The sequence below is a fragment of the Pelecanus crispus genome, chromosome 1 (genome assembly GCF_030463565.1).
Source record: "Pelecanus crispus isolate bPelCri1 chromosome 1, bPelCri1.pri, whole genome shotgun sequence".
NCBI classification, from domain to species: domain Eukaryota; kingdom Metazoa; phylum Chordata; class Aves; order Pelecaniformes; family Pelecanidae; genus Pelecanus; species Pelecanus crispus.
This window is the reverse complement of record NC_134643.1, coordinates 223,196,770-223,222,836: the sequence shown is the minus strand read 5'-3', so window position 1 is coordinate 223,222,836 and position 26,067 is coordinate 223,196,770. Positions and strand designations below refer to the sequence as shown.

Genomic DNA, 26,067 nt, shown 5'->3' with positions numbered 1-26,067 from the left:
GTAAAACTCAGTGGGATGGGGTTAGCAATTTTTCAACCTGTGGTATTTAATCGCATTGTTCTGAAAGGCATACAAATGTGCAAGAGACTTGGATTACAATTCAGAGTTTGACTCCATTTTATGTAAACAAAGTAACATACTGTTTTCTTGCTATAACTCAATTAAACTCCATGTCCTGCTAACTGAAGTTCTGCTGCTTGCACCAACAGGTTCCTCCTCACCCTGCACCACAACGTGAACAGCCTGTGCCCTCCCCAAAACTGTACTAGCTTCAGTACAGCTGTTCGGCACGTAAAATAGCTCAGGGTTTAGCCTATGGCAACTGGCAATTTCACTTTGAGATGCAGTTCCTACACAAGAACGATAGCACTTCAGATTTTTTTTTTTTTTTAATGAAGAATTTAGGTACCCAATGCACAAATACAAGTTTTAGACATTAGGAAAAAAAAAAAACCAAACCCCATAAAACCCCCCACAAAACCCCCAAACTCCTTAGCTTCGTTTCAGAGTACTGTAAAAATAACATTGATTTATGTGCCTAAGCATTTACATAGTAAATACCTTAGTAAATACAGAGCAGAAAACCTAGAGGGCTTGAAGAGAAACTTTTGATAAGTGAAAAACTGAAGATACGGCCCAATGAAATACTACTGGAATGCTGACTGAGAACCGTCTTGATTTTGCCAATTCACTATAGAAACTCCTGCATTTTCTCAGAACTACTCTTAACTAGCTGAATAACTCCTGTATCGGTCTACCTGCTTCTTGACAGAGGAGGCCAATCATTCTTCAGCAGCTTGCTTTCTACGGTTGACTTTTTTTTACGTAAGTATAAAACTGTCTTGGTTTGGTTCACTATCTTGGAACACAGTATATTGTTTTCATGTAACCCAACAATCCCATAAATATATTTCTTTTAGCAACAGACTTCACCGTCTGGCAGGTTTGGGCATTATATAAACTTTGACAGGTTTGCTGAAGGGTATGGTCCCCTCTATGCCGTTTTCAGATTGTGGGAGAGCCTCCAAGCTCTCACTCCAGCCAGATTTAGGAATTTTAGCAGATGCCTTGCTCCTGTTGGAATTGTAGGCCAGCAGCAACCGCACTTCAATCTGACATGGCTCTGCAGAGAAAAAACAGAACAACCCAAACATGACCGTCACCACACAGCAAACAACCGATACTGAATGAAATTTTACTTCACGTATGCTGGGTAAAGTACAGAGCTGTTCTGCGCTGACCAGAATCCAACCTGGTGTTCGAAAATACAACTTTGTCGTTACATTCAGTGTGGTAGAACTAAGCACTGTCCCTCTCTTTTTGTCATTGCTTAAAAAGAGAATCTCAACTAGCTGACAAATAGCAACTTTCAGAAGTAGCTGTTAAAAGTTATTCCAACCAAATAATAATAAAATCATAAAAGACCACATAACTAGCAGGTCTTGCTACCAGTATTTTTATGGCAGGATCAAGTAAATCCAGATGATGTCTGATAAGCCTCACGGCACAGATTACTTGAAGACTCTCTTCTGTTGGAGGTTTTTATACTGCAAGATAGCCTTTTCCCCTCTTTTACCATCTCAGCAGCTAGACAGATATTCCTAATACTGTCCATAACATGACTTCACTTTGTTGTTCTCCCAGTGGTCATAACAAAAATGGGCTTTCAGTCTGCGTAGTATGACTGAGCAGCATGCTGGACCACATCCCCATCAAAATTTTCCTTTCTAGACTGAAAAACATGATTCCTTTAGGTTTTCCATATGGACTTGTACTGGTTTTGGCTGGGATAAAGTTAATTTTTCTTCACAGTAGCTCGCATGGTACTAACTTTCGGATCTGTGACTAAAACAGTGTTGATAACACAGGAATGCTTTAGCTATTGCTGAACGGTGCAATACCCACGAGATTCCTCACTTTTACCCTTCTGATTCTCTTCCCCATCCCACTGCGGGGGCAGTGAGCGAGCACTGGGGGGGTGTGGGGCTTAACCGTACACACCGGCTTAACCAAAACCAGGACCACATTACTGAAACCTAAATGAAACCTACTGAAACCCACATAATTTTAAGACGCGATGCCCAGCACTGCAGTGGTACTCCAGCTGAGACGTCCGCACCAGACAGAACGCAAGAAATAACCTTTATTCCACAGCGATCTGACAGTCTGGCCAACACCTCCCTGAGACTCGCCATGCTGTCAGCTCTTCTTTAATTTGTAGCTTGCAGTCACCTCTACCGCTTCTGCTATACACCCGTCAGTTAATCCGTGCTTTGTATTTGGGCATTCTCCTGCCTAAGCACACACTTTTTACTGGCCTTCCATAAGTTTCATTGTCTCGAATTAAGGCAATTTCTCCATTTTGAATTCTGACCCCGTTCCCTGAACCCCTCCCAGCTTGGTGTCCCCCCCACATTTTACATGCCTAAGTGCCAATATCAAAGTTAATAGTTAAAACAATGGCTAGGGGAGACACCAGAACAGAATCCTTTGGGGCCGTACTTAAAATGCCCTTCGAGCGAATGCTGCAGAAGCAGAAATAATTGATTCAGCTCCCTCTGGTACAGGATCAACCTTTAAACCCAGATAGTTCCAGTCGTAGAAACAATACCATTTTTTCTTCTCCAAAACAAAACAAAGATCGCAGGATGAACGAGTACACCATGGAAGTGCTATATAAAAGGAGTATGTGAAAGAACATTGCACTAAACAAAACTCTGTTGGTTAAAAAAAAAAAAAATCACCAAATCCTACTAATAGCTGCTCAGAAAATAAACTGCTCAGGAAAAAAACCACATTTGAATAAATGCGAAGGGATTAAAAGAAAACAGGACAAAGGGAGCTGCAAACAAATACTCTCTGCCTTTGTTGTTTGAAGTCCACAAGCCAATTACTGAAGCGCTTTCATGGGGAAGCGTGAGTGCCAGCTGAGACTGAACGCGAATGCTGGAGTCGCATATTTCATGAGAGCTAAAGGGTGGTTTTTAGGGCATTAAAAGGGTGAAAGTTTAATCAGCAGTAAAGTCGTACTGTTGAGTACACACAGTTCCAAAGGTTCTCTGCCCTGCTCAAATACCTGTCAGATCCAAAACAATGAATTACAATGAGTCAGTTCACCAGGACTCCTTGCCTTTCGGTAAGGACGCAGGCCTGACTCCTACAACTGATCTCGCTCCGCACAGAAATGGGCAACCTCACCTTGAATATGTGCTCCCATGTAAAGGCTCCCTGTGCCAGAAGACTGCACGCACAGCTCTGTACAGGGTTTGCATGGCAAGGTTTTGGGAGCAGGGGGGCTACAGGGGTGGCTTCTGTGAGACACTGCTAGAAGCTTCCTCCATGTCCAATGGAGCCAGTGCCAGCCGGCTCCAAGATGGACCCGCCCTGGCCAAGGCTGAGCCCATCAGCGACGGTGGTAGCGCCTCTGGGATAACGTATTTAAGAAGGGGCGGGGGGGGAATGGGCACAAACTGCAGTCAGAGAGAGGAGTGAGAGTATGTGAGAGGCAGGACTCTGCAGACCCCAAGGTCAGTGCAGAAGGAGGGCAGGAGGTGCTCCAGGCACGGAGCAGAGATTCCCCTGCACCCCTGGTGCAGCCCATGGCGAGGCAGCTGTGCCCTGCACCCATGGGGGCCCACGGGAAGCAGAGATCCACCTGCACCCGGGGAGGAGCCCACGCCGGAGCAGGGGGATGTGCCCCAAGGAGGCTGTGACCCCGGGGGAAGCCCACGCTGGAGCAGGCTCCTGGCAGGAGCTGTGGCCCCGTGGGGAGAGGAGCCCAGGCTGGAGCAGGTTTGGTGGCAGGGCTGGGGACCCCGTGGGGGACCCACGCTGGAGCAGGCTGCTCCTGAAGGGCTGCACCCCGTGGAAGGGACCCACGCTGGAGCAGTTTGTGAAGAACTGCAGCCCATGGGAAGGACCCACGCTGGAGAAGTTCATGGAGGGCTGTCTCCCGTGGGAGGAACCCCACGCTGGAGCAGGGGAAGAGTGTGAGGAGTCCTCCCCTGGGGAGGAAGGAGCGGCAGAGACAATGTGTGATGCACTGACCCCAACCCCCATTCCCCATCCCCTTGCACTGCTCAAGGGGAGGAGGGAGAGAAAATGGGGAGTGAAGTTGAGCCAGGGAAGAAGGGAAGGGTCAGGGGGAAGGTGTTTTTAAGATTTGGTTTTATTTCTCATTATCCTACTCTGATTTGATTGGCAATAAATTAATTTCCCCAAGTTGAGTCCATTTTGCCCATGACGGTAATTGCTGAGTGATCTCCCTGTCCTTATCTCAACCCAAGAGCCTTTTGTTATATTTTCTCTCCCCTGTCCAGCTGAGGAGGGGAGTGACAGTGCGGCTTTGGTGGGCACCTGGTGTCCAGCCAGGGTCAGCCCACCAAAGCCCCAGCAAGCACCTTCTCCCCAAAGACAGCAGCCCCTCCAGTCACCTACGGAGCAGTAGTGCCCTGTCAGGCAGGGAGATGTAACTGCTCAAAGGCTGCGAGAACAGAAATCTGAGCAGCACTAAGGGTAGCACCAACGGCAGCTGTAGACTCCAGGATCCCCAAAGCCCCCAAGACTGTGGGCATGTACGTCTTATGTGCAGGAGACGGGGATCAAGCAAGACACACTCTTATCTTATAAAAGTGCAGCAATACAATCACATGAACTTGTATCGTTAACTTTACCTGTCCAGGCTGTGTGTGAGAGGTAAACCTGAGTTATCAGCCTGTGCCTTCCAGGACCAGGATTTCGGAAGTCAGCTGGTTTAGGATGGATTAGCTGTGCTTGTCCATCTGGATACAATACCTACAGGAGAAAAAAAAAAAAAAAAAAAGGAAACAACTGAATGACAACTGGGCTGAGGATTTGCACAGAGTGAGTTATTTTGGTGTTGTCTGTTCGAGTTTGGAAGGCAGGCAGGAAGGCGTGCTTTATCTTGGAGCCAGGAGCCCAGCTGCCCTAGATTTAACGGCCACACTCCGGCCATTCAGACCCACAGCACAGGTGGAACAAGAATACACTGGCATCAGCTTCTTCCTCTGCATTGCAGACAGAGGTTTTCATTTCTTGTTTGTATTTATGTCAAGCGACTCCTTACCTGAACTTTAACGGTTCCTTGGGGATCCTGCACATGTTCCAGAGTTGCATCAACATCCAGTGCCACTACCAACCCCGATGTAAACCTCAGAGGATTATCAGATTCACCGGTAGGCTCAATTATATTTGCAGTAGCTTTATGGAGCTATTAGGGGCAAAGCAGTTGGCAAAAATAAGGCAGGGAGAGGAGGAGGAAAGAAAAAAAGACAATCATTACTGTTCTTTAAGGAGAAATTGTGCATGAACTTTGGATTCTTTTAGATACTGCCAGGAATACTTAAGTCTTCTGTATTTTTAGCAGTAGTCCTGAGGATGCTAGGTAAGAAGAAGAAAACCCTTGAAGAAATAACACTTGGGACTGACCAAAAACCTGAATCCTAAAAGCTTCATGGTATATTAGGAACTAGTCAAATGCCGAGACAGTCTGCAAGGATACTGCATGTTAATTCTCTGTTAAACTGACCTGCTCTGGAAGAGGAAGGTGGAGGAAGGTACTTTGTCGCAGTGTTGTCTGAAGAATCTTGACCACTTCCGAAGGCTTGGATGTCACGAGTCTGGGCATTAAGTCCAGCAATTTATCTACAAAACTGCCTTGCATATGTGGGAGCTCAGAGATGAAACATCTGTGTTAAGAATAAATTAGAAATAAAATACTTTTTTCATCATTTTCAACAGTATTGTTATTTTCAGCCAAGGTACTTAATCATATTTAGTTATAAGGACGGAATCAGATACGTAGATTCCTCTTCTGATGCACGTTTCATACAGAAGATAAAGACGATTTTGGCTAGTGGTGTTAGGACCATACCTTGTGCTCAAACTGACAATGTCAAGGGCTATTCAGGTCTCACCTCTTATGTCCTTCATCGATACAGAGCCCAGCAGGCAAAGGAATCTAGATTCACAAAAAAGGTGCTAGAAATGCTGAGGTGCCCATCAGCATCACATTCATGAGAAGCAGATACTGCAGGGATTTGTCTGCTCAGAGTGCATGTGCAGCTGTAATGCTATTTAGATAGTAAGAGTGCTAATGAAATGAGACTACGGGCGATTCCAGTACTCTGCATTCAATCTCAATGTCTCAACAAGGAAACACAGCTGGATGAAAGAGCCATTCCTGCTGTAGTTGCCTTACCAACTTTTGAAATTGGTACTTTTCTGCACGTGCCTAATTCTTTACACTGTACACTTTCATCTGGCTATTTATCAAACATATATGAAATTATACATGTTCCTTTTCTGGGTTAAGGTAAGGTGGCCCATCCACCTCGGTAAAGACCAGTAATTGTTAACGTCTTCGACAGGAATTTAAGTAACACATCATGATTACCGAGCCCCTTTATTCCTATGTATGATCGCACCCTATCAGAGAATCACCCTTTCACACAAGCTTGTCACCCTTTGACACTCTGCAGTGGGGTCCGGCTCCCGCCTTAGACAGATAGAAAGGAATAGTCAGTTTATTAACATTCAATTAAACTGGTTACAGTTTTAATATGCTAAGATCTAATAACAGTCTGAGACTGACTTACAAATATATGTACACTGTCCACAGATGAAAATAGTGCTCGATTCCATAGATGACGAGCAACCTTTTCCTGTCAGGAACTGGAGAGTCCAAAATCTTTCAGTAGCTCGTAGTTGCCCTCGTACCCTTTTCCCCATGCTCCCAGTGGAAATCGCATAAATTTAACGTTGCTGGCATTCGTCAGATCTTGCATCTGCTCTTTCAAATGTTGGTATTTCTTAACTTTTTCCGCTGCTGTGTCCACCAGAGATGTCAGCTTACTTTCATATCTAACTGTGATGTCAACTACTGCTGCCTGGTCTCCTTCAACAAACACCAGGTCCGGCTTGTATAATTCACTCCGTTCATCTTTCAGCAGTGGAACACTGCTGGAATACTACCCAGTCCTTCTTTTTTGCCTCATTTGCCAATAGTTCACATAATTGATTGAACCTCTTTATCCTCGCATCTCGTACTGCTCTGCAGTGTCCAATAATATGTGAGCAGGTCTCACTTTCTGCCTGACAGTGCCAGCACAATTTAATACAAGTTTCTTGCCTACCCGTTGCTAGAAATCCTCTCATGAGGTAGACATTCGCTCTCAACTCCAATGCCGTAATGAGCTTCCTGTGAGGAATGCCCCTGTAAAATTCTAACCAGTTGTTCCTGATCTTGTCTTTCTCAAAGCTGGAAATTCCACGGCCCTGGGATACCAACTTCACCCAGTTCATAACTTCCTGTTTCCTCCAGTTACAGGTCCAACTAAATAGCTGACTCATTACAGGATCTAACATACCCACACACGCAATACACGAGTTGTCTGACCTGCTGCTGCAGCAATGTTTCCAGAATGGTTTTTCTCTACCAATATTTATGAGAGTATTACTTACTACATCTGAGGAATGAGATTTAAATAGCAAACGACAATCAGTAGGGGAAAAAAAAGCAGCTAGTTCTGGAGGTCAAGAACAGAGAACAGAATCCATTCTATAGCTTGGTACAACAGCCTCTCACAAGAAGAGCATTTGGTATTTCTTGTTCTTTATATAGAAGTAAAATTGCGCTACTACCCTACATCCCTGCAGGCAGAAGATGCTTTGTTAGACTGAGTCATTGGTGGCTTATCTGTTATTATCAGAAACATTCCCACTGTGTTTAGCAGTTTTGTAAGCCTACTAAATACTCGTGCAATTTGGTGAAAAAAATGCACGATTTCTGGAGGTGAACAGCCTCTTGAACAACGGGCTCTCCTCCCCGCTTGTCAAGTCCCGTGTTGTGCTGTATCTTCACCTACAGCTGAGTCTATAAAGCCCGGATCAGAATACCAGACATGCCTGAAACAGCGTCAGGTCCCAAAGCTGTAGAAGTGAGATTTTTTTCAGGATCCTGGTGGTGCTCTACAGGAGCTCATAATCCATAAACGGAAGGCTCTGTCACCAGCTGGGCAAGGGTGGATTAAAAACACACTCTCCTCTGCACACGCTAAGAGGGCTACGCAGGAATACACATCCTCGTGTTCCTATGACTGCCGCTACACAGACAGCGAATTTCAACTACTCTGTCACGGGATGCAGCTAAAATCTGGCACGCTGAGCCCGCACAACCTAGCCATGGGGATTTTACATGTCCGAGCATTCGTAGGAAACCTTACAGCTAACTGACAAGGTCTACCATCATCCAGACTCCCTTTTGTGGAATTCATCACTGCCTGTAGGAGTTGCATTCCTGAGAAAAAGTGATGAGTTTTGCTGATCCCGAGACTCAGTGTGAAGGAAAGATACAAAGCAAATAAACAGTTCTAGTCATTAGCTACCGAATAAGCTAAACATTAGGGAATGGGTAGATTTGGCTCCCTTTTCTCATCACTTAACCAGCCACGACTGCCAAGCATATGGACCACAAATAAATGGGAATTTAATCAGAACTAGAGACAGAATTCTGCTCAGCCAACTCTGGATACCTATGTCTCTGGGCTAGCTATCCAATCACCTTCTGAGTTGATGGAAAAAACCTGAGCATCCTTAATCTGACCTATTTTAGACATCTAGATTAGAATAAGGTGAAAGAATCATAGAATCATAGAATGCTTTGGGTTGGAAGGGACCTTGAGAGATCATCTAGCCCAACCCCCCTGCAGTGAGCAGGGACTGAACCCATGACCTGGGCATTATTAGCGCCACACTCTAACCAACTGAGCTAACCAGGAAAGAAACACCTCTCCAGTGAGAGGAGAGCTGGGCGAGTGCTTCATAAGCAGTGGTCTTACAAAGCAACTGTCAACATCTGGGCAAGATGACTCCCACCTCGAGCATGTAGACAGTTCGCTCTCTCTCTCATTTACAATTTAGAAATTTGTGATAAAGGGAAATTTTTTGTCATACTTCCAAGAAAGCTCTTCCATTGATCCCACATTTAGAAGAGAGTTTACTTCTTGCTTTATCATCATCTAGGACAGCAACAAGGGAAGGAAGAGGCGAAGAGATGAAAAACAAACAGAACATTCCCTGATGACAATGGTGAGGGGACTTTCTAACATAAAGTGAAGAAGCAACGGAGTTTCTCACCTCTGAAAGGAATCCACTTCCTGTAGGAATTTTTCACACATCCCAAAAAGGGGCTCCACTCTGTAAGGAAGATAACATTCCTCGGTTTAGTTTTGAATAAAGAAAATTTGCTCTATGGTTATAAACATTTAGGTGTTTTGGAATCCAGTTCAAGCTCCTAAAAAATAAAAGATCTTACAACGTTAAGGCCAGAAAGGTGTTCCCCACAAGAGAAGAAATAGAAATTAATTGCCATCTTCCTCCCCACATCCATATCCCCCTCCCACAAAAAATCATTTGCATAAGGCACTAATTAAGGTCCCAAAGCCACTGCTAGAAAATATTAACTTCCCACCTATAAAACAGGAGGTTAAGAGGCAAATGTATCACAGACCTCTATGGCAACGCAGTAAATTGACGGCAACAAACCTGAAGCAAAACTAAACAAATTAGGATACCAACCACCTTGCTCTAACTCCACCAAATGAAGTGCTAATTCTACAGCCATCCAAACCCACATGTAACTGCACTGACCTCAGCAGCCAAAACGAAGCACATAGAGCCTCTCCTGTTACCTAAGCCATGCATACACGTGAGCATTTTGTGTCCAAGTCACACAAACATCAGTTGCAGGTCAGTCAAAAAGACAATTCTTTTCTGATGCTAAAAACTCAGAAACTAATACTTAAGCAGACACAATTAGTGCATTCTTTGATACATGACTTTTCCTCATTTAAATAGGTCCCAAATAGCAACTCTAAGATATACTCTACAACATTTTTAACCTATTTATATGTTCATAGCTGAGAGAACTCAACCCCCTAACCATGTCTTCCTAATAATTTTGTCACATAATTTAGTATTATGCCACTCTACAGCTACACCACAGGCAAAAGAAGGCTCTTCATGCTGAAGTAGTTTAGCAAATGGTTATTGGCATGCCATGATGTTTTATGGGTCTAATTCATCCTTGCTGTTTTTTTAAACAAAGCTTGAGGAAACTAAGCTGACAGTTAACCCAAAGAAGGTCCTTCTATCAGGTCATCCTTACCCTCTAGTGGTACGTGCAGTCACTATAAGCTGTAACGCCTTTGCTTGCAGTCTCATGTGGTGAATAATGACCACTTGTCTACTTTCCACGCCGCTGTACATGAACTCCATTTTATAAGTTTCTTCCAAGATCTGTCAGACAGACACCACAGGGGTAACAAACCGTCAGACTCTGTTGAACTCTTGCACAAGCATGATCACAAGATTCTGGTATTTTTCCTCATTCTGAGGAACACGTTAATCCATGAGACTCATTGTTTTGGTGAAATTCTTCATGGCGTAAAGTGGCACCTCATACTAAAAGGTTATCTTGGCTATACTAAAGAAACAATTCATGAAACATGGCCTGAAATCAAGCACCCCCTTCATCAGCAGTCTCTTTTGACATTGCATTTTACATTTCTAGGGATAGAGCGCTCACCGACTCCCGCTGACTACTCTGGAATACAAAACGTGAGCAGCACAACAGAGCACCCTCAGTGGTCCTGCTCAGGTTTACATTTTTGGAGCTATATTTGACAAAGTTCTCTTGGAAACAACTTTACATTCAACAACGCTTCACATACTGCAGCTGAAGATGGGAACTATCACAAGATAAGTATCATTCTGGGTTATTTTAGGTACATGGTTAAAATCTTAGACAGCACATTGCAGTTTTACTCATCGTACTTTATCTGTCGAATAGGTGGGCTTAAGTAGACAAGAGAAGTGCTCAGATTAATACAGTTGAGTTCAGTATGACTCTATAGAAACCAAGAACTTGCAAGTTATTTAATAGGAAAACCTCCCTCACTTTGCATTGACGGAAGTGTTCCACATTCACAATCACAGCAGATAAAACTTCCCAGGGGGTTTGCATGCTACTGCGAAGGGCACCCAAGACAGACAGTTGAATTAGAGAAAATGTAAAAAGCTGATACGCTTTTGTTTCTACTATCCCTGGGGACAGCTGTCAACAGCACAGAAGGTTTTGATGCACAGCAGTACCTGTCTCTTATTACATCTTAATTAACTGAAGACTCAAAATGTCAGCACAGTTTCCCAGCAGATCCATGAACTTGCTTTTACCTTAGATTTGTTTCCAGATTATTTAATAGCTTGGTTTCTCTTTTACCTTTTCTTAGCGCTTAGCTTCAGTTTTTCCAGGATCAGATCATTTATACATCACAGAATCAGAATAACTCAGGTTGGTGGGACCTCTGGAGGTCATCTAGCCTGATCCCCTGTTCAGAGCAGGTTTAATTAGATCCAGTTACTCAGGGCCGCATCAAGCTGTGAACACTTCCAAGGACAGAGATTCAACCCACCTCTCTGGGCAACCTGTTCCAGTATTTAACCGCCCTTATAGTAAATTTTTTTACCCCTTGTATCTAATCAGAATTTCTCATATTCCAACTTGTGTCCGTTGTGTCTTGTCCACAGCAGATGAGACAGATCCAGACTATATCCTACAATGAGGCAGTGGTAGACAGCAGGAAATCCATCCTGAAGCCTCCTCTCCTCCAGGCTGGACAAGTCCAGTTCCCTCAGCCTCTCCTTGCAGGGAATGTGCTCCAGCCCCTGACCACATCGGTGTCCCTCTGCTGAACTTGCCCCAGTTTGTCAGCATCTTTCGTCTGCTGGGGAGGCCAAAACACAACATACCCCTCCAGACATGTTCCCCACAGAGCTGAACAGAAGGGAAGGATCACCTCCCCAGACCTGATGGCTACGCTCTTGCTAAGACAGTCCAGGATGCAGCTGGCTTTCTTTACTGTCTCATGTTCAACATGTTGTCCACCAGGATCCCCATGCTGAACAGCATGAGGTTCCTGTCATCTCACTTCCCCAGCATGTCCAGCCCAGCCTGGACAGCAGCCATGCCCTCCAGCATATCAACTGGCTCTTCAATTTGGAGGAGCCTTATCACTCACTTATTCAGCCAGAATCTTGCTAGTTTGGTGAAAAGGAAACAATGGGATGCTGCATCAAAGGCTTTTCTAAAGTCAAGAGATACAATGTCCACTGCTCTTTCCTTGTTCACAGCAGCAGTCCCCTCATCACAGAGAGCAATGATGTTGGTCAGGCATAATTTGCCCTTGGGAAATGTATTTTGGCTCTTCCCAATCACCTTGTTGACCTTCACTTGTTTAGAAATGGCTTTTAAGAGGATTTGGTCCATAACCTTCCCCAGGAAGGGGAAGGTTCCAATCTTCTGGATCTTCTTTCTTGCTCTTCTGGAAGATGGGTGCGATGTTTGCCTTTTTACAGTTGTCATGAACCTCCCCCACTCACCACTCATCTTTTGAAGATGAGAGAAATTACTCCACTTTCAGGAACTAAGATTTACTGGGACAGACTACGGCAGTGGAAGGTCAGAAGTGTATTATTGTTGCATGGCCAAGGAAGGGCTCGTATCTGAGGACTTGCCTCCACGCAGACCCAGCTGCTTCTACCTCACCTGTTTTGCTGCAGCAGATGCTAACGCATTCTGTTTCAGGTACAGAGGAGCTGCCACGTTCCACAGCTTCTCCTGCAAGGCCTACAGAAGAAAACCATGACATGATGACAAATACCCAGTCCAGTCTAAACATTACAACGCTGAGCTAGATGGGCTTGGGAGCAGGGAAGATGCCCTGTCTCTCAGCCGTACACCAACAGGCTGGCTGAAAAAGCAGACCAAAGTTTTCTTTTGTGCTTTTAAATACAACACAGGGAACAACCAAGCATACAAAATATGTATTGGTCTATAAATACACAGAGATACCTATACAACTATAAAATATAAACCAGAAGTTGAGAATAATTTTAACAAAGCTATGAATTAGAGACTGGCTGAGCCAAAGTCTTCAGTACTTTTTAAGGAGAACTTTACACAGAATGAAATCACTTATTAGAAAAGAATAGCCCACTGCTTTACCACCTCCCTGAGACCAAGATCAGGGCAATCACAGATTGCAGGCAAAAAGTGGAAACAACAACAACTGTCCCCAGAAACACACCTACACAGTCATATTTCTGAACTTTCCTATTGACAGTCTCTGCCCCACCAAAGATCCTGGACTTACTAAGAATACTGAGTGTAAATCAGCTACTGATATTGGTATTAAAAAAAAAAGAAAACAGCAAAAACAACCCACCCAACCACACCCTATTTGCTTTTTGATTTACGTTTAAAAAAATTAAGAAAGCTTGACTGAACAATTTATATCACTGCCTCCTTTTTGAAGCTGCTTGTCCCAAGATACAGCTAAACACAAAGCTGGCTCTAGCCAAAGCTCAAGAACATACAGATTATATCCTTCACCTAGGCTGGCCCCAGAATCCCAGTTAACCACCCCTAAAATCACAGAGCCTTTAGAGGTCTGCAACCTTTTGAGCCTCAAGAGGCTGGGAAGTTAAGATACTTGTTTCCCCCAACAGCTTCCTTCTGTTGGGGAAAGAAGCAATTGAAAAGAAATCTACTGAAAAGGGCTGCTCTGACATTTGGGTTCTCTCTGCCATATCGGAATTTCTAATTGTATGGTATTATGAGTTACTTCTCATTTCAGCCATATTACTGACTCCTCTGCATCACAGATGCATTGACTGTTCTACAGTTTGAGCCAAGAATGGCTGATGCAGCTTTTGCCCCCTTCCTCCAAACAGAGCACTCAACAGATACACAGAGCACTTGCCAGATACACAAACCATCTGGTTCACTCCAGTCAAACCCTGGAGAGGGGCAACAAAGCCACCTCCAAACGCTGGTCCTCTGCCTGGATAGCACATTTTGCTTTGGCGAAAGTTTTGGGTTCAGTTAGGAATGTACCAAACTGTAACACCACTCATGTAAAATACCTTCTTCGGGTGACAAATATATTCCAAAGATTTGCGGACTGCCACGAGATATGCCAGCTGGCAGCTACACATTTAGCAAAGAAACTGAAATCCCTTCTTGGTTTTACATAACAAAGCTTTTATTGAGTTCCTTCTGGAAACCTGTCTGTTGCTTGCTTTAGTTCTTGCTTTATGTGTGTATAAATTACATTCAAACACCTAAAGAATGCCAGGAGACTAACTTAAATACTATTGCCAGTTGATAGCTTGAGAAGAGAAGTAAAAAACTAGTTCCTGTTTACAGCAAGAAGCTGACTTTGAAAAGGGTTGCTGCCATGGTGTCAAAGTAACCACTTCATCTGCTAACACCGAACAGATAGATCATTTCAGCACTGTAAAAGGAAGCATGACTGATATTTTGCTCAATCAGGTCTAAAGAATTCCTCTGGCATTGGTGCCAAAAAAGCTGTCCACAAAACATCGTCTATAAAAACTCCACTTATAGCAGCCATATAGCAAAAAGCATTCCAGTGGCCACTAGCAAAGAAAAGTTACTCTCATAACATAAAAGGCTACAGAGTAGTTGCCTCCATTGTGATTTGTGTCAGAAAATAAACTCTGCGTGGGCAAAATGCACGTGAACCAACATAAGCCGTAGGTACAACAGCAGAGATCTACACTGGCGTACTCATTAGCAAAGTTACTGCATAAATTATTTGCCACAGAAGGGGAAGCAGGAATATCACAAATCCACAGAACCTGCGCTTTCATCATACATCAGTTTTCAGCACAAACGTCAAAATGTGAAAGTGCACCACTAAGATGGACTGGGGGCATTTTTGAAGAACAGCCCAAGATACCCAGATGAAGTCAAACCTTGATGAGGAGCAGCTGACACTGAAGGTAAGTTGCGGTGAAATCTGCCATCCCTGCCAGTTCTGACTGCAGTTCTCCAAGCCTCTGCAGATCACTAAAGCATGCGGAAAATAAAAAGGAAAAAAAAAAACCCCATTGAGACAGCAAGTTAATCTAAATGCAGTCGGAATGCAGCAACAACAACAATGAAGCCAGCTATTTCTGCATCTTGTTTTTTCTTATCCTTAGAACGAGCACCAGAAACAGTAGCAAAATACGCACTACAAACCAGTTTGCACCTTGGGATGTAGCATCTCCTTTCTTCCTGGAGGCTGACAAGAGCACAGCAGTGGAAGCAGTAAGTCTGTCAACCCACATTACTCTGCAGCCCTATGGGAACCATAAGGCATAGCAGTTCCAGATTTAACTTAAAACACTCCAGACTTCTACAGCAGCTAACAACCCATTTGCGTTACACTGCTGGGAAATCTAACTATTCATGTTGGCTAGGAAAGGTTGTTTGGAACCATGTCGGGCTCATGCAACCAAGCATATTTGAAATATAGCTGCCTTTTGAAAACAAGCTGAAATCTGATGCACTGATATCTGCCCAAGTAGCTGTTGTGTGCTGTCTGGTCTGTATTTCTTGTAAATCATACAGCAACAGAAGTAGCTTTTAACTTCACAGAAAAAAAAAAAGACAGTTAATGGAATCCAAAAAGGCTTTAGTTCTCTACTCTTAGATATGTTTTAAAATCAAAAGTGTGTATTAAGAAAACAAAACTCATTTTTCATTATAGAACTGAAAATAGGGTGGATTCAACATGTCTCTGTTCTTCTCTGTATTTTGCTTTGATCCAAAGTGTCACTAAAATCGTCACTCTACTTCCCTGTTTCCTACAGTATTATCAAAAAGAATGTTTTTTTTTTTTCAGATGTCCCTTTCCTTTTGTTTATTTTAGATTTATCTTTGCATTTATGATGCAATTCTGAAACTTCGACTCTGCCAAACCAGAAGGTTGCTGAGCGCTGACACATTCAAAAAAATCCGTGAGATTATCTCTATAATTTGCAGCCAAAGAAAATCTCTCCTAAGCAGAGGGGCTGTGCCTTCCTTCAATGCAACAACAATAGAGCCAGCCTGAGCCCTACATAGTGACTCCATTTAATCTTTTCCCAGAGAGAAAAGAACAGAACAGACTCCTGGGTGCTTAATTCCCATGTCATACTTAATGCATCACAACACACTAACAGGGAACAGGATGTCATCCCTCAGCTAACAGCTAGGCAGATACTCTGTTCCCCAGTCTCCTATGGTTCCCAATTCCACTAATGCTATTTCCTTACAAATCTTAAACAGATTTCAACATCCCTGCAAGACAAAAAAAAAAAAAATGCCGTCGTATAGACGGAGAAACTAAACCACAAAGACCGATTTGCTGAAAAGCCTGTCCTGCAGTTTCAGCTGCAGAGCCTGGGGGAAGAGCGTCAGTCTTGAGCGTGGTTAGAAACATTAAGTCCCACGTAGACACCAGCTCCACAAGGTCTGCTCTGCTTCCCCCGATGACAGTAATGATAAAGGAGGAGGGAGTTACATCCCACTGCAGAATCCACTGCTGTGAGCTTCTTCTATCCCTCTCCTCTCGGCAACCAAACTGTTGGTGCAGGAAACTCTTGCCCTCTGCAAAATAACCTTTAACACTTTTTTTTTGGTTTTGTCTTAAATCCTCCTTTCTCTTCAGGGTGGAAAAAAGCAACTGGTTTAGTACAGTTCCTGGGTGGTGATCCCAGCAGGAAAAAAGCCAAGCTAATAACTTCCATCAACGCCAAAGCACTGCTGTCCTTTACCGCATATAAGTTACGCATGCAGCCATCTCTGACATGATTCCTACACTCAAAATAGAAAACATTCATAGCCTGTGAGGTTTCCAGACCTTCATCGTGCCTGTAAGATTCTGGACACTCTGCCAAGAGATTACCTGTTTTGAGCATTTAGTGCATTCAATGCTTTGAGACTATGCTTCAGGCCACGTATAGTAGCTTCAAAAAAAGCCGAGGACAAACCATTTAGTTTTCACAGTTGGGTTTTCAGTGAGGGGCACACTGTTTATTCTCCACTGCAGGTGGGTATGAAAGCGATTTACCGCTACACATACAGAAGAGGCAGCTATTTTGGGAGAAGGAAAAAAAATAAAGCTTTTTGGAATTCCATACCCCAAACAAAGCATTTTAGATTGTTTTTCTAACTCTCAGAATAAGGCTCTTTTCCCCTTTCCAAGTAGAAGAATCATATTGAAAGGATCCTTTCAAGTGTTTTGTTTGTGTAAATCAGTCCGGAGATGAAATGGAAGAGGCAGCATAAAACCCACGTTCAGAAGCTATACCGTACACCCTTATCTATACAGCAGCAGACAGCAACACACAATAATATTGTCTATTCCCAGAAAATCTCCCTCTGATTTTCAAAATGATGAAGAATGCCAAAGTCCTTTATAAGTAGGACTGGCGCTAAGAACCCAACAAAGCACCAGCAGCAAGTCCTCTCGTGCTGAATGAAAGGCCACAGGACATGGAAATTGGACGAGAAAAGGGGACCACCTGTCTCTTCCCACAAAAACGAAAACACACCCACCCCCCTGTGCACGTACATTAAAAATAATACAATCAAAATGAGGGACTCATACAGGGACAGAGAACTAACAATGACACACAAGGCTGTCATCCACAAAAACTGAAAGTGTATTTTGTCCTAAGTGAACAGTCCAAGAAGAGCACCCTTACCTGACTCTTACCATGCTCTGAAAAGGTGTTCCCCCAAAACACACCCTGATTATTCAGTGGGGCAGAGCCAGAGCTGAGACTATCAGTTTTGTTTCAAATGCCATGAATGCTGTTTTTTCACAATGTTCTCTAGAAGAAGGCTCAGGCTAAGTGCCCGATAGCAAAGTACGGCACTGATATTCAGAAGCAAAGCACCTGCTTCAGAGAAATTTGGAATCCTAACCCATGTTCCCATGAACAGGTCAGCTTGCAACCTTACCGGATGGTAAATTCCAGCAGTTCCTGTATGCCCTGCGGGTCAAGGTGCTGAAGGTTGTAAACCCTCTCCAGGCTCTGATGCAAGAACTGCTGGGAAGGATCTTCATGTGGTGTAATACTGGGAGAGACAGGGGAGGACACCAGCTTTCTACCTGGCAACTAAGCAAGAAGAAACACATGCATACAGAACAGTCTAGCACAAATAACAACACTGCAAAACGCTGCCATGTTTAACAACCACCAACTGAAAGCTCTGATTTATTTCTCAAATTCAAAATTTCTATCAAGGCTTTCAAGTCTGCATCTTTGTTATTTAATACTCTCCATTTTATAATCCACTTGCAGAGCTCTTCAGGTTAAACTTCAACATCCCTTTGAGGGAAACATCTTCCTCATCTATTAAGTATGACACTGTGAAGTCAAAGGAAGTCCAAGACCACACAAACCGCAATTCATTTTATGAGCTGTAATAAGACTTATGACCAACTTCAGTCCCACCTGTACTTCCATGCAATTAAAGCATGCTTCAAAGCAGCAGGGAACACATCTCACCCACAAGTAAACCATTTAGGTAGGACACAAGTCAAATGTTGGAAGATCTACAAAGGCTAAGCTCCCCTTCCCCACACAGTCAGTGCTACAGAAAGCTCCCAGGACTCACGCCCTCCCACTATTCTTTCCTAACCAGCAAACCATGTGCTGTTCTCACTTGAGAGCAATAATGTTATTATTCTCCCCAAGATATTACAAAATCCATACTGTAACAATTTAATATTTGGCTCTCCTTACTTAACGTATGTTTCAATATTCATTCACTGGGTGTTTGGGAGAAAAACCTTTTAGAATCAGTGTTACACACGGACAGACACAGAAGAGACCAGCAATATTCTCAACAGAGTGGTGAAGTGCAAACCAAAGTGGTTCAACTTACTCTTAACGGAGGGACCAGATGAGACAGACTGTCACGAAGATAGGCGTAATGTCTGAATGTATGATCAGAGAACAGGGCAGGCATTGTTGGGCAACTTTTAGCAGCATTAAAAATCAGAACCAGAACAGCGATGTCTATTGAAATGGATTGTTAAAGAAAAATAAACAACAGCAAGAATTGCTCCTTGGGGATGGCAAGTTAAAACAGCAACAACAACTCAACAACCCTTTCTTTGCTGGAAGTTTTTTACAGTTGGAGAATGCTGAGCAAAACCCAAAGAGGCAGCTGTCTGAGCAGATGAAAACAAAGCACAAACATTACAGGACGGGCCATATTGGAGGAAGGATGTTACTGCCAACATGGGACGGCTCAGAGGCGACAGGGATTATAAATGCAGAACATTCTCATGAGGTGGAGTTTCACTCTTCCTCAAAGCTTACACTGTGCTTACCAGTTTGGTACCCAAACACCACCTAAAATTAAACATTTACCTCTGAGTCTTTGAAAATGGCTGCACTTCCTACGATGCCCTGAAAAACATCCCTCTCACAAAGACTTAAAACAAACCAAAGAATCAAACACAGGAAGATGATTCTGGAATAGAGAAAACATTTTCACAGTCTGAGAGCCCGAGTAATGCAGAGGGCAGCCAAAGACTTTAATCAGCTAGCCCAAAGGCTGGGGCACTCACCTGCAACAAGGCTGACCCCAAGTGTAAGATCTCTAACAGGAGAGTGTGAAAGGATCCCAATGCAAAGCTTATAATCATCTGGGCACTTGCCTGCATGGGGAAGAAGTAGGTTCAGCCACAGAAGGGACTGAATCCACTCTCTCACCTCCTGAAAAATCCATGGGCTGCCAAGCACAAAGATTTTGACTTGACAAAACAGCTTCTCCCTCTTTACCCAAAATCCTTTCCAAATTTTCAGCTGAAGCTATTCAGCTAACCTGATTCAAATTTGCTACGTGCTTTGAATCCAACAAAACCATGTTTTTAATTAACAGTTTACACTGGAAACATACCATTCAGGTCTACCTTGTAGTTTCTGGCACCCAAGGCCTGTCTTCACGTAATATAGCTCCATAAAATTTGGTGGCAAGTTACCTCCAGAACATCCTCTAAAATAGTAATTTTTTGGTTCAGGGGAGGAAGGTGCATTGAGCTAAATAACAGCTTTCTCCCTGCCCCAATGTTCCTTCAATTCTCAACTCATAGGACAAAATTACTCAAATTATTACTCAATCATCTGATTATGGATTAATCTTGCTCTCCACCTGATTCTAGCCCTTTTCAATTCTCACAAGGTATTTATTTAATCTGTGTAGAATTTCTAGCTGATGGCCTGTGACTGGTGAGAGAAATAAGGAGTAGCTTCACAGAGGAAGAGAGTTGTTCCAGTCTAATATGTCTCAGCATGCATCAGAAATAACATGACATTCTGCAATCGCACAGAAGGGAAGCAAGGAGAATGAACAATGGAAAAATGGTATTTTGCATTTCCAAGGCATCTCCTATTGTTAAGGATAATGGTATTACAATAATAGTTTGTATTCTAAAGTGCTAGAAGAGCTAACATTAATATAAGGATTTCTGATTTCAAATTATTTCAAAACGATGATAAATTTATAGCATTATGGGGATTCAGCCACTGCTGTACTAAGAGACGGTGCTGTTCTGTACGCTCCACAACAGTGAGGATAGGAGACGTTTTACCTAAAAAGAAAACAGACAAGGAAAACCACTCTTCTTATTTAAAAGCTAAAGCATCTTCAAAATTAGCGCAAACTAGACAAACGTTTTCACATCAAAGGACTCATCTGCAACGCCTAAACCTTGACAAATTGCTTGATAAACATATTATTCAACACAGCATAAATAAAGGCCAATTATACCACATTGGTATTTATGAAGATGGTTCCAGATAATAGTTATTCCATCACCTGCTGAGTAATAAAACTAAGCAGCAAAGGAATTCAGAAATAGCTACAGGATTGTCTGCTACAGTTTGAAATGGTTTAACAAATGTAAGCATCAGGAAAATATGAATAAAATCTATTACAGTCAAAGTGATCAACTGGCTTCATTAAAAAGATACAGGCTGGGTCATCCATGTCTGGTTCTGGCGTGTCAAAGAACGGATGTGTGCTCAGCAGCTCTGGGACTAACGGAAGCACCAAAGTGGGATGCCTGCTTCCCAAGAACTTCAAGCATCTGAAAATACACAGATTGAAATATTTCTTAGTAAACGTGCACATTGCAAAATACATTATTTTAAAGCATTATTACTTCATGTTGCAGCGGCACTTTGAGGTGCTGGTCAGCATCAAAATCCTGCCGTCCAAGCATATGGGCAAACTCACGGCAACACTGTCTCTTCACAGCTGAGTATGTGCATTAATATTTGATAGGATCCAAGAAAACTGAGAGGACAGCTTGAAAAAGCAAGCAGTAATAAAAATTGTTTATTTAAACTGAGAAATACTTAACACCTAGAGCTATACAATCCAAGAAAAGCTTACATACTAACAAATGAGTGTATTTTTTTTCTTCAGAAATGAGGGAGTGAAGAGGTAAAAATCCAACCAAATAACAAAACCCCAAACTCCACCAAACTCCAAAACCAATGTAAGAGTACACTGGAAGACAGAGAAGACTAAAATAAGTGTTTCCAATAATACCCAAGAATTCCATCTCAAACCATGTGTGCTGGAGTATCACTTCCTTTGTTGCTTCCATTAAACAACCAAAAAAACCCCACACAAACGTTGCTTATTTTTGCTCAGACAGAAAAAGTCCCTCCAACAGCACAATGCCACATAGCCAATCCACTTGTCACAACTCATATAATCAACTGCTGGTAAATATTACTATTTAATGCAGTGTCAAGTAAGCACAAAACATTAGTTACATAGAAGAGATGAGGTTTTAAGCTGAAGGTTGAATCCATCTTTTCTGGGAATGCTTTGAGTGCTTGTAAGAGAGGGCTATTTCCAGGAGTGGTCATCAGTTCTGGATTCCCAGTACAAGTATCAACAAGCAAGAACAACACAGAGTTTCTACATCAGTCATGATTATGTACAATGCTTAGTATAGACACTATTCCAAATATATATATAATAACAAGATTCTATACCTGCAATACCTGCTACCTCTTTAGCTAGCTCAGTATTTGCCTAACACCTCAATTACTAAAAAGAATAGGAAAATAAGTAGACACACAAGGACACTGAACGCACTCACTTCCATATGGATTCTCTGTCTGTGGGATACTTAGCTAGGTTTTTCAGCAGCTCCACCAGTGCAAGATGGATGCCTTCTTTAGTTGAGACATTGGTGCAACACAACAGTTCATGAAGCGCTTCCCGAATGTCCCTTGAAGAATCCTAAAAAAAATGACCCAGACACCTTTGAGTGCCAAGACAGAAGATGTGCCTGCATATACAGTTCCTGTTCCTCAGCTGAATTAGTACTAGAGGCATCTGAAAAACAGCGCACGTTTCTAGTTATCATAGCTAAGATGAAGCGACAGACCAGGCAACGGCTGCAGGGTCTCCTGCTGGTCCCATCCACCCACGTGCTTCATTTACTGGAATGAATGGGAACTGCTTCACCGCTGACCTTCTCAAGCAGAGCAAAAATCACTGTTTGGTTTGGGTGATGTCGTACCCTTAGGCATAGGCAATAACACAAAAGGAAAGCACTGGGTAACTCAGCAAAACAATCACTGAAAATTGTTTTATCGTCTTTGGAGAAGCCTTTTATCATTCAATAGCTGCAGCGCAATTCCACAAGCCTTTAACCCAGTCACCAGCCTCCAGGGGGTTTGCGTAAGCATTGAAGACATGTCAACGGCTGGACAGACCTGATGAACAGTGGTCATCTATAGGATAAAGGAACTTGACCTAACTACGGGTTTATAGAAGGACAATTAAAAAAAAAAACAAAACAAAACACACAAGTTCGGTCAGGAACTTTGTTATGATCGTATGGGATCCCTAATGCACCACTTCTCAAGGCACATTGCACCCATTTTATTTTTTAGGCCAGGGTGATGTTGTACAGAGGAGCTTAGGCAATCTCCAAGCAGTATTTTTAGAAGTGCCATGGCTGAACTCCAGCTTAATTAATTACATTCCTTCTGCCAAAAAACACCTTGCTGTTCCATATCAATGTATTATACTTCCTTGCTATCAGCATTTGCGTGGCACTGCCGGATAGAGTGTGGAAATTTGACAGGATAGAAGAATGGGATACATTTCAATGGTGGATTTTTTTTTAAATTATAATTTGCTAAGTATAAACAGCAACAGTCATTCATCACTGTCTTACACAAAAGAAGAAAGAGCAGTCCTCTTGTAAAGGCTCTTAAATGACGGCAAACACACACAAATCATCAAAGGAGAAAAGCAGAGCAGGGCTGCTCAGCCATTCCTTATTTTGATGGTGGAAGGCAGACTATGACCAAAAGAGAAGATGTACTCTAAGGACTGGAATGAAATGACCACGGAGACAAAATACTCCAGGTGAGTTGCATGGACCACTGGAAGGGCAGTACAGAGACAAGCGAGGCAGAAGACTATGAAGGGACAGAGAGGAGCACAACTCAACAGAAACTGAGATCAAGGACAACAGGAAAAGCAGAATCCAAAGCCTGGTCAAAAAAGCAAGGAATACCTGGTAGAGTTATTCAGATAAAGTCAAAGCAGTAGGGTGAAAACAGAAGTTACCCCGTCCCCAACTGTTCCATATTTACACTCTCAGAACAAACTTAGGCACCAAAGTTAATGCTATTTTTCCAAATCCTTTATGTTATTTTATGGAATGCAAGCAAGCACCTTTCAGAATCAGAGAAACCCATTAAAATGTCAATCATTCTCACACTTTAGCTATCGTAATACCTGATAATAATTATGATAACGTAAACCATAATACATGTATGATTTATCACACATGATACATCAGCACAGAAGTGTAAGACAGAACCCCAGTCTAACTAGGATGTTTTTATACGTTGATGCACAAATCCCCAGCTTGAACAAACACAAATCAACTACATAAAAATTTGAGGTGCCTAAAACTCATTGCTGCATTTGCAAATTCAGACCATATCCCATAGCATTTGTTAGACTGATAAAATAGGTTAGTTAGTTTGCTTCTTCCGGGGGCACAACTGAAAGAAGCCACTGTTGCCCTGGGTCAAGCAAACAGCAGGTGAAAAGACAGAAATAGCAGATTTGCAGCACCACCCAAGGCTGGCAGATGACCCAAAAGAAGCAGAAACTTGCCTGCCACATGCAGCAGAATCAAAAAAAACACGCCTTAGGGCCTATAGCTCAGCAAATAAACCAGGTCTGAGGGGAAGCAGTTTGGGACAGCACTGTTCATACAGGTGAAATCTCTTCCCCTTCCTGGATCAAAGCCATCAACCAGGAACAGCAGCTGACTCATGCTGTCCTCTGGCTGAGCACTGACTGGTTGGGAAAGGCCAAGTCTATACTGCAGAGCACGCTAACAAACCCCCTGAACAGTCAGAAGAGAGATCTCAGGTCCGTACCCTGTCTCTGCTTGGTGAGCAAAGGCATAGCCAAAGCAGCTGAACAAAGGAAACAGAAAGGAAATGAAGTTGTATTCAACATGAAGTGATGCAGAGTGCTGGACCACAAAACAAGACAGAAGGAAACACACATGAGGCAACAGCACAGTGATCAAGGGAAGAGTTTTTATCTCAAATTCATCTATTTCAAAAGTATTCTGTTGTCCTGGAGTTTACAAGCTACTAGACCTTAGGAGTCTTTGGCGGTATTCAAAGGAGAGGAAACAAAAACCAACAACAAAAAAAGGTGGACAGTTTCAGCTCAGAGGAAGGGGCTGATTGGCTTTATATAATTCTAACACCTCAAAGAAAACAGGAATGCAATTTTTTCCCTCCTCAGGAATTTCTTACCTCCAAGACGGCTAACACAGTATCCAGCTGGTCTTCCCGCAGTGTGATGTTGTTGGAAATTTTTCTCATTGTGTGTATTGACTGCAATCTCACCTCCTCAATTTCATCATTAAACATGTCAACCAAAAAATCCAGGCATTTCTCCGCAAAAGAAGGCGAGGACTGAGCCAACATACAGAGGGCTTCAACCGCAGCGATCCGAACCTCTATTAAAAGAGAGGGAGGGAATTAATTGTTAGTGCTGTTTAAAAGGACATACCACCCAACAGCCAGGCCTCATATAGTTCAAGGACTGGACTAAGGGCAGGAGATGCCAACGAAACCCTGAGGATGATGGAGACTAAGCAAGGACCCATACCATTAGGGACCTTTTCACCAGCAAGCCTTCAAATCAAAAGCCTCACCTCTAATACAGCGCATCCTGCTGTGGTAAGCACCTGCAGAGGGACCTGCAGGTGAAAAACAGGTCTCCCATGCAGCAATAAATATTATGTATTTCATAGTGCACTTTGCAAGTGTAGCTATAACCCTGGTATCTTAAGCAAACTAATTTAGATAATTAAACTCTGCTTGTTTTATCCTTCCTGACATTTTAATTGCCCAGAGCACTCACTGCATTTTTAACTTGCTACGTAGCACTTCATGAATTGCTGAAAGGCCCTAGAGTATGCATTTCAACAGTAAACAGAATGAAATTCCTCTGCTTCGTGACTTTGGATTCCTCAAAAGAAAGGAAAAAGGTGCCACCTAATTATTAAAACTACTCAGAATTTAAGCAAAAAAGCATCAAAAAGTGTCCAGAGTGTATTCATGCTGTAAAACATAGCAGGAATTTGAAGAATACCCAGATATAACAAGCTTAAGTGGAGATGAGATTCTCTTCCCTGCAGCCATCCTCTCTAGCTTCCATAACATTTTTATTATCCCAGCACATAAATAAGAATTAATCTGCTGTCTTGCAAACATTATTGTTTTAAACATACTTTTATTTTTCATTCAAATTAGCTCATCTCGAAAACATTTACTTAAACTCATGTGTAGCTTTTAGACCTATTGTTCTTAAAGAACATACTTGATTCCTGATGATTCTGATTAAGTAGAAAAATGCAAACACAGCAAGACCCTGCTTATTCAGTAACGAAGCTTTTGTCACAACTACGAGTCTCCGTGGTCATTAAGACCAAGGTATTAGAGAAGAAAAACATTGTGCTAATATTGCTTTCATAAGCTGACAGACTAATTTAGATTTAAGTGACAACATGGAATTCAAGAAATGAAGCAGTGCTATGAGTAAGGAAGAAGAGAGCTCAGCAG

At 42.7% G+C, this 26,067-nt stretch overlaps 1 protein-coding gene across 5 annotated transcripts in view; it reads right to left on the bottom strand.

The window, feature by feature from the left end:
• Nucleotides 1–444: 444 nt before the first annotated feature.
• INTS4 (integrator complex subunit 4) overlaps nt 445–26,067 on the bottom strand; it is a 42,906-nt gene continuing 17,283 nt past the window's right edge. For 3 of the 5 annotated variants that reach the window (XM_075704906.1, XM_075704923.1, XM_075704915.1), the window contains 13 exons: nt 24,754–24,959; nt 22,050–22,192; nt 20,905–21,020; nt 18,809–18,942; nt 17,879–18,036; nt 14,860–14,953; nt 12,626–12,706; nt 10,187–10,317; nt 9,157–9,216; nt 5,549–5,708; nt 5,087–5,230; nt 4,674–4,794; nt 445–1,123 (listed from right to left, as the gene is read on the bottom strand). In XM_075704906.1, coding sequence (XP_075561021.1) covers nt 930–1,123; nt 4,674–4,794; nt 5,087–5,230; nt 5,549–5,708; nt 9,157–9,216; nt 10,187–10,317; nt 12,626–12,706; nt 14,860–14,953; nt 17,879–18,036; nt 18,809–18,942; nt 20,905–21,020; nt 22,050–22,192; nt 24,754–24,959 — 1,742 coding nt within the window. In that variant the 3' untranslated portion in view covers nt 445–929. The remainder of the gene's footprint in view (nt 1,124–4,673; nt 4,795–5,086; nt 5,231–5,548; nt 5,709–9,156; nt 9,217–10,186; nt 10,318–12,625; nt 12,707–14,859; nt 14,954–17,878; nt 18,037–18,808; nt 18,943–20,904; nt 21,021–22,049; nt 22,193–24,753; nt 24,960–26,067) is intronic. The other 2 variants (XM_075704942.1, XM_075704933.1) reach the window with 2 other exon arrangements.